The sequence below is a fragment of the Paramormyrops kingsleyae genome, chromosome 3 (genome assembly GCF_048594095.1).
Source record: "Paramormyrops kingsleyae isolate MSU_618 chromosome 3, PKINGS_0.4, whole genome shotgun sequence".
NCBI lineage: Eukaryota > Metazoa > Chordata > Actinopteri > Osteoglossiformes > Mormyridae > Paramormyrops > Paramormyrops kingsleyae.
In genome coordinates, this window is record NC_132799.1 from 21,744,481 (window position 1) to 21,758,056 (window position 13,576).

General features: G+C 43.6%; 2 protein-coding genes across 4 annotated transcripts in view; one reads left to right on the top strand and one right to left on the bottom strand.

The window, feature by feature from the left end:
* The window catches only part of LOC111848991 (heparan-alpha-glucosaminide N-acetyltransferase), a 62,954-nt gene extending 55,194 nt beyond the window's left edge, over positions 1 to 7,760 (bottom strand). For all 3 annotated transcript variants that reach the window (XM_023821425.2, XM_023821423.2, XM_023821424.2), the window contains exons 1-4: positions 7,641 to 7,760; positions 7,188 to 7,309; positions 5,379 to 5,494; positions 3,886 to 4,001 (exon numbers count right to left, since the gene is read on the bottom strand). In XM_023821425.2, coding sequence (XP_023677193.1) covers positions 3,886 to 4,001; positions 5,379 to 5,494; positions 7,188 to 7,309; positions 7,641 to 7,725 — 439 coding nt within the window. In that variant the 5' untranslated portion in view covers positions 7,726 to 7,760. The remainder of the gene's footprint in view (positions 1 to 3,885; positions 4,002 to 5,378; positions 5,495 to 7,187; positions 7,310 to 7,640) is intronic.
* Positions 7,761 to 8,932: 1,172 nt separating this feature from the next.
* pcbd1 (pterin-4 alpha-carbinolamine dehydratase/dimerization cofactor of hepatocyte nuclear factor 1 alpha) lies at positions 8,933 to 13,350 on the top strand. The gene is made up of 4 exons (XM_023821431.2): positions 8,933 to 9,075; positions 11,397 to 11,528; positions 11,799 to 11,879; positions 12,657 to 13,350. The coding sequence occupies exons 1-4, from the start codon at positions 9,058 to 9,060 to the stop codon at positions 12,747 to 12,749; spliced, it is 324 nt and encodes a 107-aa protein (XP_023677199.1). The 5' UTR covers positions 8,933 to 9,057; the 3' UTR covers positions 12,750 to 13,350.
* Positions 13,351 to 13,576: the final 226 nt, after the last annotated feature.

Consider the following 13,576-nt stretch of genomic DNA (forward strand, 5'->3'; position numbering starts at 1 on the left):
CGAGGAAGCAGAGTCTGGGGACTTGGGGGTGGACTCCCCTATCTCTGGGGTGGAGGTCGCTGAGGTGGTTAAAAAGCTCCTCAGTGGCTGGTCCCCGGGGGTGGATGAGATCCGCCCGGAGTTCCTTAAGGCTCTGGATGCTGTGAGGCTGTCCTGGTTGACACGCATCTGCAGCATCGCGTGGACATCGGGGGCAGTGTCTCTGGACTGGCAGACCGGGGTGGTGGTCCACCTCTTTAAGAAGGGGGACTGGAGGGTGTGCTCCAACACTCCTCATCCTCCCTGGTAAGGTCTATTTGGGGGTCCCTGAGAAGAGGGTCCATTGGATTGTCAAACCTCGGATTCAGGAGGAGCAGTGTGGTTTTCGCCCTAGCCATGGAACAGTGGACCAGCTCTATACTCTCAGCAGGGTCTTGGAGGGTGCATGGGATTTTGCCAAACCAGTCTACATGTGCTTTGTGGACTTGGAGAAGGCATTCAACCATGTCCCTCGGGGAGTCCTGTGGGGAGTGCTCCAGGAGTATGGGGTGCTGGGCTTCCTTATAAGGGCTGTTCGGTCCCTGTATGACCAGTGTCAGAGCTTGGTCCACATGGTCGGCAGTAAGTCGGACTCGTTTCCGGTGAGGGTTGGACTCCGCCAGGGCTGCCCTTTCTCACCAATTCTGTTCATAGCTTTTATGTACAGAATTTCTAGGCGCCGCCAGGGCGTTGAGGGTGTCCAGTTTGGTGACCTCAGGATTAGCTCTCTGCTTTTTGCATATGATATGGTTCTGTTGGCTTCATCAGACCGTGACCTTTGGCTTTCACTGGAGCAGTTCACAGCTGAGTGTGAAGCGGCTGGAATGAGAACCAGCACCTCCAAATCTGAGACCATGGTCCTTAGCCAGAAAAGGGTGGAATGCTCTCTTTAGGTCGGGGAGGGGGTCCTCCCCCAAGTGGAGGAGTTTAAGTATCTAGGGGTTCACGAGTGAGGGAAGGATGGAACAGGGGATCGACAGGTGGATCGGTGCGGCGTCAGCAGTGATGCGGCATCGGTCTGCCATGGTGAAGAAAGAGCTGAGCCAAAAAGCTCTCGATTTACCAGTCGATCTACGTTCCTACCCTCACCTATGGTCATGAGCTATAGGTAGTGACCGAAAGAACAAGATTCGCGAATACAAGCGGCTGAAATGAGTTTCCTACGCAAGGTGGCTGGGCTCTCTCTTAGAGATAGGGTGAGGAGCTTGGTCATTCGGAAGGGACTCAGAGTAGAGCCGCTGCTCCTCCGCATTGAGAGGAGCCAGATGAGGTGGCTCGGGCATCTGCCTCCTGGACGCCTCCCTGGTGAGGTGTTCCGGGCATGTCCCACTGGGAGGAGGCCCCGGGGAAGACCCAGGACATGCTGGAAAGCCTATGTCTCTCGGTTGGCCTGGGAATGCTTCAGTATTCCCCCAGAGGAGCTGGATGAAGTGGCTGGGGAGAGGGAAGTCTGGGTTTTCCTGCTTAGACTGCTGCCCACGCGACCCAACCTCAGATAACTGGTGGTTGATGGATGGATGGATATTCTTAACTGAATTTTGTGGGTCTGATCAAAAATCTATTTAAAATACTGTGAGCAGCAGGTGTAGCACTATGCAGAGAAGATTCTGGGTTCAGGTATAGCACAACGGAGAAATTTCTTGGACCAGGTAGAATACTGTGCAGAGAAGGTTCTGGGTTCAGGTAGAGAAATACACAGAGAAGGTTCCGAGTTCAGGCTTCTCCATCACTCTGTTGATTAATTCTTCTACTGTGCCAGTAGAAATACATAGCTGGGAAAAGTGGCAGAACTGTCAAAAACTTCATTATTCTGTCCAATTTCATTCATTAAAGATAGATGTAACCATTTTAGGCAGAAACCAGTGTCTTTCTAGAAATGCCTTGAACTTCCTGCAAACTCTACAGGACACTGACCTCCAAAGATCACAGTGGACCATTACACATGTTTCTCAACTTCTTATTTAACCTTTGAAAGGTCATTAAACACCATAGATAATGGAAGCTCATCAGACACAGTGGGCTTTATTCACAATGAATGCACATCACTCTAAGATAATGGCTTCTTAGTCCTAAAAGGTTGATCTGCTGTACAGCACAATCTCTCACTAGTATAGCCACGTTATGAGAGCAAGAGCTTTCAAAGTGCCATTACCTCTTAACCCCCGTTGCTCTAATGTATTTTCCACAATCCCTATTCTTGCAACTTGCAAAACAAACAAAAAGCTTTGTTCAGCTGTTTCCAGGATTAAATCTGCAAATCTAGTAAATACTGGCCACCCCCCTGGGAGGTCAGAAAACCACTTGCAACATGGGTATAAAGACACATGACATCTTTGCTCCAAATTTGCTTTTGAATAATGTACTTATGAAAATGTTCAAATATCCTAAACATTGAAATCCTTGGCCAACTGTGATAATTTTTTTACTAGCCATAAAACTAGAGCTAAGAGCAGAGAAACTGCAGATTGGACCACATGATCTAACAAAACCATCATTATGCTGCAACTTTAACTGCTTATATAGATTATATAGGTATTAGCAGAGCAGCTTAGCTAAGTATTGTACAGGAGGGAACCCTGTGTTGGCCACAATACACAGTACAACTGCTCTTTTCCTCTGTGGGGAATCCACAGTGATACAGGTCTCACCCCCATGCACTCTGCCGTGTGCTAGGAGCTTCACCCCAGCCTCCACACACTTTCCTTTAGCCAATTTGGATTGTGGTAACCACACTCTACACCGTCACTCTATGTCAGAGTGACAGAAGTCTCACTCCATCACCACTTCATGCAGGGTGCTTCCCAATTGGCCTCCCCTGAGAGGGATGACCTCTGACCACAGACGTCCCAAATCTTAACTGCAGACCAGGGCAGTCAGGGACTGCGATCAGTACGTCAGCATGATGGTGCTGTTCTAAGCATGCCCTTCATTAATCATACAAACCCTGTTATATGAGCTGCGATTTTGTGTTAAATCACGATTAACTGTGTGAAATTGGGATATGTTTTAAATGCATAATACAGTGAGATTCTCCATTCATTCAGTAGAGGCTAGCAGAGGCAGCGGCTACCCTCACACAACCACACAATGCAGGCAGTGTTAATTATTCCTTCATTGCATTATGCCATGCCCCCTTGGAGACCCCAGTTCATGTAAGGGCAGAAGCAGCTAAACAATGGGTGATGGTTTCCGTAATTATATGTTATTGGGGGCCTGTCACTGCCACCCAATTTTAAACGTGTGAGGTTACACCACCACCACTCCCTTACCCAGCATGCTCTGCAGCACCTCCTCATGGCATCGTCGCTTTTGTACTCAGGCAAGACCCACTGTAAATCAGCACACCGCCAGCTCAGTCATCACTTAAATCAGGCTGCCTGAAAACCCAGCATGTTAATTGGTGCATTACGGCTTTGGCAGACAGCACGCTGGACTGTTCCGGATGGATGGTCACAATGACTCCCCCGTTTATGAGCGGCAGCCTCAGCTATTGACTTGCAGCCCTCCCCCCCCCCCCCCCCCCAACCCAACAATGACCTTGACCTGGATCAGCATTTGGAGAATGGAGGAATGAAACATTTGATACTTAATACTTTTATGAAAATGTTTTAATGAAAGTGTATTATCCTTTTTATCATCCCTGTCAGAGCAGCAAAGGGTTAGGGTTGAGGTTACGGTCAGAGCAGTAAAGGGTTAGGGATATGGTCAGAGCAATAAATGGTTAAGGTTAGGGTCAGAGCAATGAAGGGGTTTAAATCAATACTTTGATGAGCAAGTAGCTGAGCTCAGCATTTAAAATATAGTAACAGTAATTCAGAGTAATTCACACACTGCTATCTCTGCCATTCAATAGGGAAAGTCACTCACGGATATAACTGTTAATGGGTTCCTTGTCCACGGTTACAGAGCAGGTGATGTTTGGTTCCCTCCTTTGCTGCACCCACACTGCATAATGTCCTGCTTCTCCATACAACTCAGTCCAGCTGAGATAGACAAAATAATCTGTCATCAGGATAACAGCCACCAGTAATACCTCAACCTCGCTGTAAAACTCTTTGCATCCAGTTTCATTTGACACCCAATACTTAACCCAAAATGGCATCACAGATCTAAGTATTTATCAAGACGGTCCTCCCAAGGAACTCAACAGACTGAATCATGTTCTATGCCAGTGGTTCTCAACATTTTTGCACTGCGACCCAATTTTTACCATGCAAGCTCATTCACAACCCTTTATCAAGTATAGGTCTAAATTAACCCTATGATCAAGCATGCAGTGCACTCTGCAATTTATGCCAATCAATGCCTGTTGCACAAATCTGGATGTCAGTAAATTTTAAATTAAGCATCTGTGGTTTGCTTCTTGGACTGGTTGAGTATTCAATTCAATTCAATTTTATTTGTATAGCACATTTCCACATTATTACATTGTCTCAGAGAGCTTTACATTATCCCCGCCCAAATCCCCCAGTGAGCAAGCCAGAGACGACAGTGGCAAGGGAAAAACTCCCTAGAAGGAAGAAATCTTGGGAGGAACCAAACTCAAAGGGGGAGCCCATCCTCCAGGGGCCAGCAGAGGAAGTCAAATGAGCAAGCTTAGCACTAGTTTTGCACTAAGCAGTTGCAGACCCAAGACCCGTATATATTGGCCTAGGTTAATTCTAGGACTGGGAAGAGGAAAACTGATAATGGACGAGCATAGGAACTAACATGTTTTAAAACGTTTCTATTTCCAATTCTGCCTTGCAGCCCTTTCAGAACTTGCTGTTACCCAAATTTGGGTCTCAACTCACTGGTTAAGAATCGCTGTTCTATGCCTTTTTTCTTGCAATCTAACTCTGTGATTTAACAAGCTCAACAGTGACGCCTAGAGGCCGTATGAGAGCCATGCAACCGCTCACAGCAGCCTCAGCAGCTCTGGTCTCATTCCGCCAAAAGGTACATCAGGCAGCCATATTGACTGAGCAGGGCAGACATATCATGCTATCACTTAGAGTGCTCTAAGGACCTGATCAATAGTCGCCTGCTAAGGAACCTCAACATTGATCTGAAGAAGTCATTCACCACATCCAGGTAGAAGAAGCAGCACTCTCCTCAGAAATCAGATCCTGCTGAGCTGGTTAAGGAAGTGCTCCAAATGAAACCTCAAGCCCCAGTTTCATGTGTCTTGTACAGCTCCAGGAACAAAACCTCCACATCACTATGGAAGCCTCATTCAGTATCTAAAGGGAAGTGTTTCACCATCACAGAATGGCAGCTTCCTTTAACCCCTCAAATAAATCTTCAACAAGCTTTCAGTCTAGGACAAAATGATATTTGTTGGGGGGGGGGGGGGGAGGAGGAGGCTGGAGCTACACTACCTGCAGACGAGTGCATTTTCCACACTCACAAACAGAGTCAGCGCATGACGGGTGCTGATGACTACCGATGAATTGCTGTTACCATCATCAGTGATGACCAATGGCTGCTGGAGACACTAGGAGAGAATCACAGGTGATGAATTATACATTCATGTATGTGGTAACAATTGACTTAAGTAAAAGTACAAATAAACAAGCAAAAATGTAGAAGACCCATTGGCTTTTCTATTGCATGTAAATAAGTATTAAAGTAAAAGTACTTGAACTTGTAGTTCAGATACAACTCAATAACATGGCAAGTGACAAGTGTGTCTACTGCTATGTGTATTTTGGTAATTACAAAACTTCAGGCATGATAGTGTTCCGATGTAAACATTTAAAACATTAAATGCTAGTTTATAATTAAAGAAATATATTCCATTGTGTTAACTGAAATTATTAACTAGCTACAGTAATTAATGCTGATAACAGGGCTTCCAACTGTCATGCATCTGCCGTGACAGTCACATGTAGCCTAAAGTCAATGGTGCAGATTTTCACGTTTAAAGTAAAAAAATACAGAGAATGATTCATGAAACGTTATCTTGTTATTTTTATCACTACTTGTAGCCTTGGAGGATGGGTAATATATACAGAAAGGTGTTAGGAGAGTTGTGATGCCCTTTGCTGTGCAGCTCCTGGAACCACCCACTCCTCTGTAGACCAGTGGTGGTGGATGTATATTTGTATAGCATGACATAGTCCTGCCTTTGTTTTAACAATTTTTTTTACCCACTGCGATGATGTTGAAGGGCAAAAGTATAAAACCCCAGATGCAATAAAACATATTGGCTGCTGACTATAGCCACAGATATGGATCTTGGTGGAATCTGCCCTTGTGTGCTGGTCAGTGACTGGTTGAGAGACTTTGACCTTCCTGGTGGGATTCCTGTGCGAGAGGCCAATAAGGTTTACATATGGGAATGAACCATGGATGGAATAGAAAAACTGGACTCGAAAAATATTTTAAGACATTTTCATACTAACCCTTGATATTCCAACCTATCGAAGAGAATCCTTCAGGATTCCATTGTAGTAACAAAGCTATAAGTACCACTATTATACTAAAGGCAAAGGATCAATTGGCATTTACCAATTAACTCAGGCAAGCAAAAGTACCCCAAAGGATAATTAACAACAAAAAATGGTAGAGGCTAATGTCTTTGGCATTCCATCCTCAATTGCGGTGGGTTTCTAAATATTAAGAACGGCTTTCCAAAAATTAAGCCTAATAAATATTAATTGAGCAAAATGATTTGATTTGTTCTTCTATCCCAAGTTGTGGTCTGAAAGCAATGAGACTGCCATCCATTATATCTGCTCTAGGGAAATGCTCTCCTATAGCCACTAGGGGAGCTCTCACTTTCTCTCAGCCCTGCTAAATTATGACAATGCAGTCCAGCAAACTTTAAAATCTGTGTCATTGAGCACTGCTTTGCTGGGAATGCTTTGCCTAGAAATTAACTAAAACGTGTATTATATATTACTGAGCTTATTTAAGAAAATCCTCGTTTATTTTTGCACAAGCATTTTCTAAGTTTAATTCAGTGTGATGTAACTAACAGCTGTCGATAAAAAACATTGCATTTGTTACATGTTTAAGTAATTAAGAGTGCATTATTGTTGTGTATGTATCCCCTATCCCCTAGCTCTAACCCTAACTCTTGTCCATTAAACAAGACAAATAAATGGAGTGCAACAAAATGTCATCTTATTAGGCTAAATGAATAGTCCCATCCCACTCCTGTTCAGTACACATTTGATCAGTACCTTATAGCAGTAATCAGAGACATAGGAGACTTTGAGTCCACTTGGCAGCTGATTGTGAACTGTAAGAAGAGCCTCATCAACGCTCAGGGGAAGATCTGACCGTTCAACGGAGTGGTCATGGTCTACAACACAAACCCAAGATCAGAACGTTCAATAGCTTGGTCATGGTCTACAACACAAATCCAAGATCCGAACATTCAATAGCGTGGTCACAGTCTACAATATAAATTACTGTGATATGTAGCACTGGTGTTTTTGGTCTCAATCTTCAATTCAGTTAATTTAATACTCAAAAGACCCAATGATCTAGTAGATGTAACAGTAACAGTACAAAGAAAGCGATTTTCAAGTCCCATAAAAGTCTTACATCAGCTACCAGCCTGGCCTGTATTGATGTCAGTAAGACCTCTGTTAGGTTTCATCCAGCAGAAGATGCTCCTGCAGATGTCCTACCTGTGTTTGATGGTCCTCCTTCAGTCCCATATGTAAGAACAAGGAGAACAAGCGGAACAAGGAATTTCACAACTTCAGGCTCCATTTGCAACTGAAATGGTGCTGAGGGGATATTTCCTACTTAATAGCTGCACTAATGATCAAAGTTCAAAGGGCACCATTCTTCATCTCAGAGGCATAGCTTGTGCTCTGTGTCACTTCACTAATATTTAACACACAGAATGGAATTTTACTCATTAGAGAGAATATTAATGACTGTGTATGATGTAAAACATTAGACAGTTAGGGGAAATGAGCCACTCCATTTGGCAGGAAAATTGCTACATATGATTATTACAGCCGAACCATCTATTCCTCTTTCAGAACATTTCCAATTGTACTTTAATGTCAATGTAATATGTAATCTCTAATACAGGTGGCCAAGATTTTCACTATAGTGTCACATGTTGCCTCCCCCCCCCCCCCCCCCCCCCCCAAGGAGCTGGACAGGTGGTATTTAAAATCATTTAAGTCCCTGTTATCTCAGAACTAATGACAGGATATAACTTGCTATTTTCAGAGACCTTTGTCATTATATCTACGCAGAGCATGCTTTTATCTGGGTAATAAAATGAAGTTAGGCAGGAACAAAGATGACACTAGCAGAATATTATCACATACAGCAATGGCTTAGTGATGGATCAAAGGAAACCCTGCCTTTTTCTACCGATTTGTTGCTTCATTGTGCAATTAGTCTGATGTCTGAGAACAGCTAAGCATGTCACTCTGAAAAGTCCCCTCACTCTCCTGACAGGTTGCCCCCCCCTGTTTATAGCTTATCAGATTATCTGCCTCTTCTTTCTCACACAATATGCAGTATTAATTCATCATTACTGTCCCTTTCATTCATTAGTTCATCCTGTTTTTCCATTTCATTAACTAGTAATTTGCTTGTGCCTGTACTGACTTATAACACTGTAACAAACTACAGGGGATAACCAGATAAAATTTTTCATGGCTTTTTGCTTTGAACACTTGGCCAAGTAACATGAGTTATCATTTAATCAAAATTAAGACTGTGTTTACGGTTCACAGAACACAAGAATGAATCACCCTATGTTTTTAGTAAATATCCTCACTGAAAAAACTGATGACTTTTTATAATTAAGTTTTGGTATTTAAATTGAAGGATTGTCACAGAAATTTTTCAGCCCTCAGGATCCTAAGGTCTGAAATGCAGCTTTGGGCTCCTGCAACTGCCCTGAAAATTGCCTGTTCAACATATCTTTGTTACATGCATTTTTGCTCAGGCTTCTGCAGAGGCAGCCACGTGGGGCCTCATGATCAAATCCAGCTGCTGAACAGGCTGTCGGTGCTTTTGTGACTCAGGCAGGGGCAGAGGTATGAGCGACTGAGCTGAGAATACACATAAACACAGATGTGCGATTCCAGGATGGTAAGTGCGTCTGCCTGTTCCCTTTTTCTTGTGAAATTTATGGTGAAATGTTCTCTGTCAACAGAGAGCTTTAGAGACAGTGCCTGATGCACTTGTTGAAGAGGTGGGGTGTTTCACTGCTCTTTTATCCTTAAGAATAAAACTTGGTTGTCAGTTCACAGTAATTCTCTGGTTGCTTCACCTTCCAGTGTTACAGATTGTTTTACTGTGCTATAATGGCAGTTATGAACGTTTGACATGGTTATGGTTGTGGTCCCAATCATGAACATCGTAAGCAAATATGTTTATATGCATGACTGCATAATTCGTACCTGCCGTCATTCTGCTTTGCTGCAGCAGCATCAGCCGCACATGTTCAAGCTGAAAAGGCACTCAGCCTGGTTGCTATGGCTCCATACATTATGCACGTCCATGGGCTCAATGATGAATCAGACCATCTGACCTTTCTGTGATGCGTGTTTGCTCTGTTCAGAGAACTTTCTACAGCTGTATAGTGGGCACATCTATAATCATCGTTTTTAATGTGCATCCTTATTCCTGCATATAGTATTTATTTTTCATTTTGAATCTGGAACCTTCAGTATAGATTATTTTTTAACCTGCAATAATGACAGGGGAGAGGTAGAGCTGGGGACTGCTTTAGGTTCATCACATTGTACGAACAATAGCTGAAGGAAGCATCTCCAATAAAATCGGCAGTGCAGCATGTACTGTAATTGCTAACAGACACAGTCTACTACAACCAATCAGAGCCCTTGCTTCAGAAACCTCCCCTTTGGATTGGATACAGAATCCTGCTCACCAGAACACCCCAAGCTCTTAGTAAACAAAGAAGAGCTCAAATGCAGTTAAGCTGGAGATGTAGCTGCTGAGCAGAGAAAGTGACAGGCAGATCCACAGAGTCAGCTTGCTGGTTATTTTATGAAGCTTTTCCACAAACAGCCCCCAGGAATCCTTGCTCTCGATTGGTATGATAATGTGACAATGCCAGTGGCCATCATGCTGACCTTTGTTGTTTGTCGTCCTTGTGAAATCTACCTGTGGCATTTTACCAATGAGCAATCACCACTTTGTGCAAGCCGATTGGTCTGGACAGTGAGGCTACAAACCCATATTCCCCTGGTGTCACCACCGAACCACAGGTGACCTTATGGATGGTAGTGGAGAAATTTAATTTAATGGGATGTTTCAGCACACAGCAGTTAGGATGTTTGGTATGAGGTGAAATGTGGTTCCCACCCTTAAATCCGAGCTCCATCCATAAGCGGTGCTTGTGGACACTAGGCAAGGCAAGAAAGCAAGCCAAGTTTATTTATATAGCACAATTCAGACACAAGGCAAAGTGCTCTACAAAGGCAGAAGAGCACATTTAAATAAAAGACATTAAAATCATACTTAAAAGACAAATTATTGTTATTATTATTTTTAATAATAATAATAATAATAAAATTACATTAAAAAAACCTAAAAGCCAAATGGTTAACTGAAAAGAAGTTATATTGTATGATTTAGCTGATTTAATTTATTGAAAAAGTACAGCAAATATTTTAAGCCCTTATTTAAATGTTTTATCAGACCTCAGGTCTTCAGGGAGCTTGTTCCACAAACGGGGAGCATAGTAACTGAACGCTGCTTCACTTTGTTTTATCTTGGTTCTGGGGACACTTTCCCAGGTGATCTCAGGGGTCTGGATGCCTCATAATGTTCAAGTAAATCAGAAATATATTTGGGCCCAAGACCATTTAGTGCTTTATACACAAGTAACAATATTTTTAAATCAATCCTATAATGCACAGGAAGCCGGTGGAGTGGTTTAAGGATGGTGTGATGTGCTCCACTTTCTTGGTGTTAATGAGGACCCTGGCGGCAGCATTCTGGATGAGCTGCAGGTGTCTGAGTGATTTTTTGCCAAGACCTGCGAAGACAATATTCTAGCCTCCTAAAAATAAATGCATGAACAAACTTTTCTGTATCTTGTTTAGACAGAAATCCTTTATTTTTTGCTATGTTTTTAAGGTGGTAGTAGACTGATTTTGTAATTGTCTTTATGTAGCTGTTGAAATTAAGGTCCAAGTCCAGAACTACACCAAGATTTCTGGTTTGATTTGTAGGTTTTAGTGTTTTAGTGGACTTGGACCTTAATTTCAAGAGCCATATAAAAATCAGCCCACTGCCACCTTAAAACAGCAAGAATTAAAGGATTTCTGTCTTAAGACAGAAAACTATGAATACGATATAAGCAGGGAGACTCCTGGCTGTCTCGGTGAGGTGGCTCACTGGGGATGCAGCAGCTGCTCAGGAGTGTGTCGGCTCTGTCCCAGGCCGGAAAGATCCAGACGCTGACGGAGGAGGAGAGGGGCCATCTTCTCCCACTGCTGAGGAACGCGCAGTGGGTGGAGGTGGGGGGGAGAGATGCCATTTACAAAGAGTTCATCTTCAAAGACTTCAACCAGGTACGAAAAGCTAGTGGTAGCCAGAGAAGTACACATTTAATAATACACACATAAGGTCAGTCATTGCACCTGGTGCTTTCCAAGTTATTTTATTGTCTCTGTGGACCTGTAATTAAACACTGTCTGTTCACAGATGGTCACAGGTTTATCTCCTAGGAGCTGCGTATAAGCTAATTGATAAAGTCATTAGATAACTAGCTCCTCCCCCAATTGAATGGCACATCATTGAGACTCAGGCCTCAGGCCCATCTCCCTCCCTCCCTTCCCCAGGCCTTTGGCTTCATGTCCAGGGTGGCTTTGCAGGCAGAGAAGATGGACCACCACCCTGAGTGGTTTAACGTCTATAACAAGGTAACATGGTGGGCGTCAGATTGGCAGAAATATTTTGAAAAGAGCCCAGTAACTCGCTCTCATCTGAAAATCAGCAAATTGGGCTTTCCTTGGTTTAAAGAAGCACAGTGTTTGTACTGCAGTCTGAATAAGACAAACATAATTAATTAGTGTTTCCTCTGTTTAAAGTAGCACCTGATTGTACTGCAGTCTGAATGAGACCCATCCATCCATCCATTTTCTGAAACTGCTTGTCATATTCAGGGTCGTGGGGGGTCTGGAGCCTATCCTAGATGCTATAGGAACAAGGCAGGGAATGTCTGAATAAGACAAACATTATAAATTACTTATTAAAAAATATTAAAGTTTTTGGACTTCTACCATTCAAGCAAAAATTCGGTTTAGAGAACAGCCCAACTGGACCTTCTGGCAATATAAACGGATACCTTATAGGACCTCTTGTAGAAACCTGCCTCTTAACCCTGTCCCAAGGGGGCCAGCATGTTGCCTAGTGGGCTCAGCATTTGCGCCTGTGATCAGAAGGTTGCCTGTTTGAGCCCAGCCTCACCACATGTGCGGGTTCTTGAGCAAGGCCTTTAATCCCCAGCTCCCTGGATGCCGCAGCAGGTGGCTGCCCTACACAACCAGCATGCTCTCACCTACAGCGAGCAAGTTGGGGGAGGTGTAAAGAGAATTTCCCCACAGGAATCAGTAAAGTTTCACAGTAGCTTAACATGCTGGCTGGTCTCCTACTCAAATACACTCCCTATTTTTGATACCATGTATCTGTTCCCTCAGGTTCAGATCACGCTGAGCACACATGAATGTGGTGGCCTCTCACAGAGGGACATCACGCTGGCCACCTTCATCGACCAGGTGTCTGTCGTCTGAGCCATCTGCTGTGCCCATTAATGAATTGTGTAATATTGTGGGCAATCCCAACTAGCAAGAAAATCCTCAAAAGCTCAAATCCCACTGGTTCCTACTCTGTCATAGGTAGGCTAAAAGATGCTGTCTGGTTAATTTCCTGGGCTACGATCATCTAAATCAGGGGTCTCCAACTCTGGTCCTGGAGAGCTACCGTCCAGTAGGTTTTCTATCATACTCGCTTCTGATGAGCCACACCTGTTCTCAGGTAAATATCAGGGCCAGGTAGGATAGAAAACCGACTGGATAGTAGCTCTCCAGGACCGGAGTTGGAGACCCCTGATCTAAGTCAAATGGTACCAACCATATAGGAAGAAGGAACCTTCTAGGGTCAAAGGTTAAAGTTATTTTCATAAAACTAGCAAATGTTACTGCACTTTTCAGAAACAGTCAGCAGTGGGCAGGGTTTAGGCCTTGGCATGTAGGATGTTCCATTGACTTCTCTGGAGGCCCCATACTGGTGTCCACTGTGCTGCTTCACGCAAATGCCTCTTAAACTGTTATCTTAAATGCATCCCTGATAATGTGTGCAGTGCTTGTGGGAAATAAAACCAGACTCATATTATGCATCAACTTCATTCCTCATTCACTTGGGACCCCAAGCTAAGCTTCATTCTTTCTCTTTAGCCAATGGCCATGCGGAATTTCAGCATCACACCCCAAGCTGGACCATAGATAATAGATCGAGGGCCTATTCCTAGAAGGCTGATAGACAGAGCAGTGTGAAAGTGCTGGAAGGTTTTCTGCTCTTCATATGCCACCTGTCTTTGACCAAAGCAACATCAGTTTTC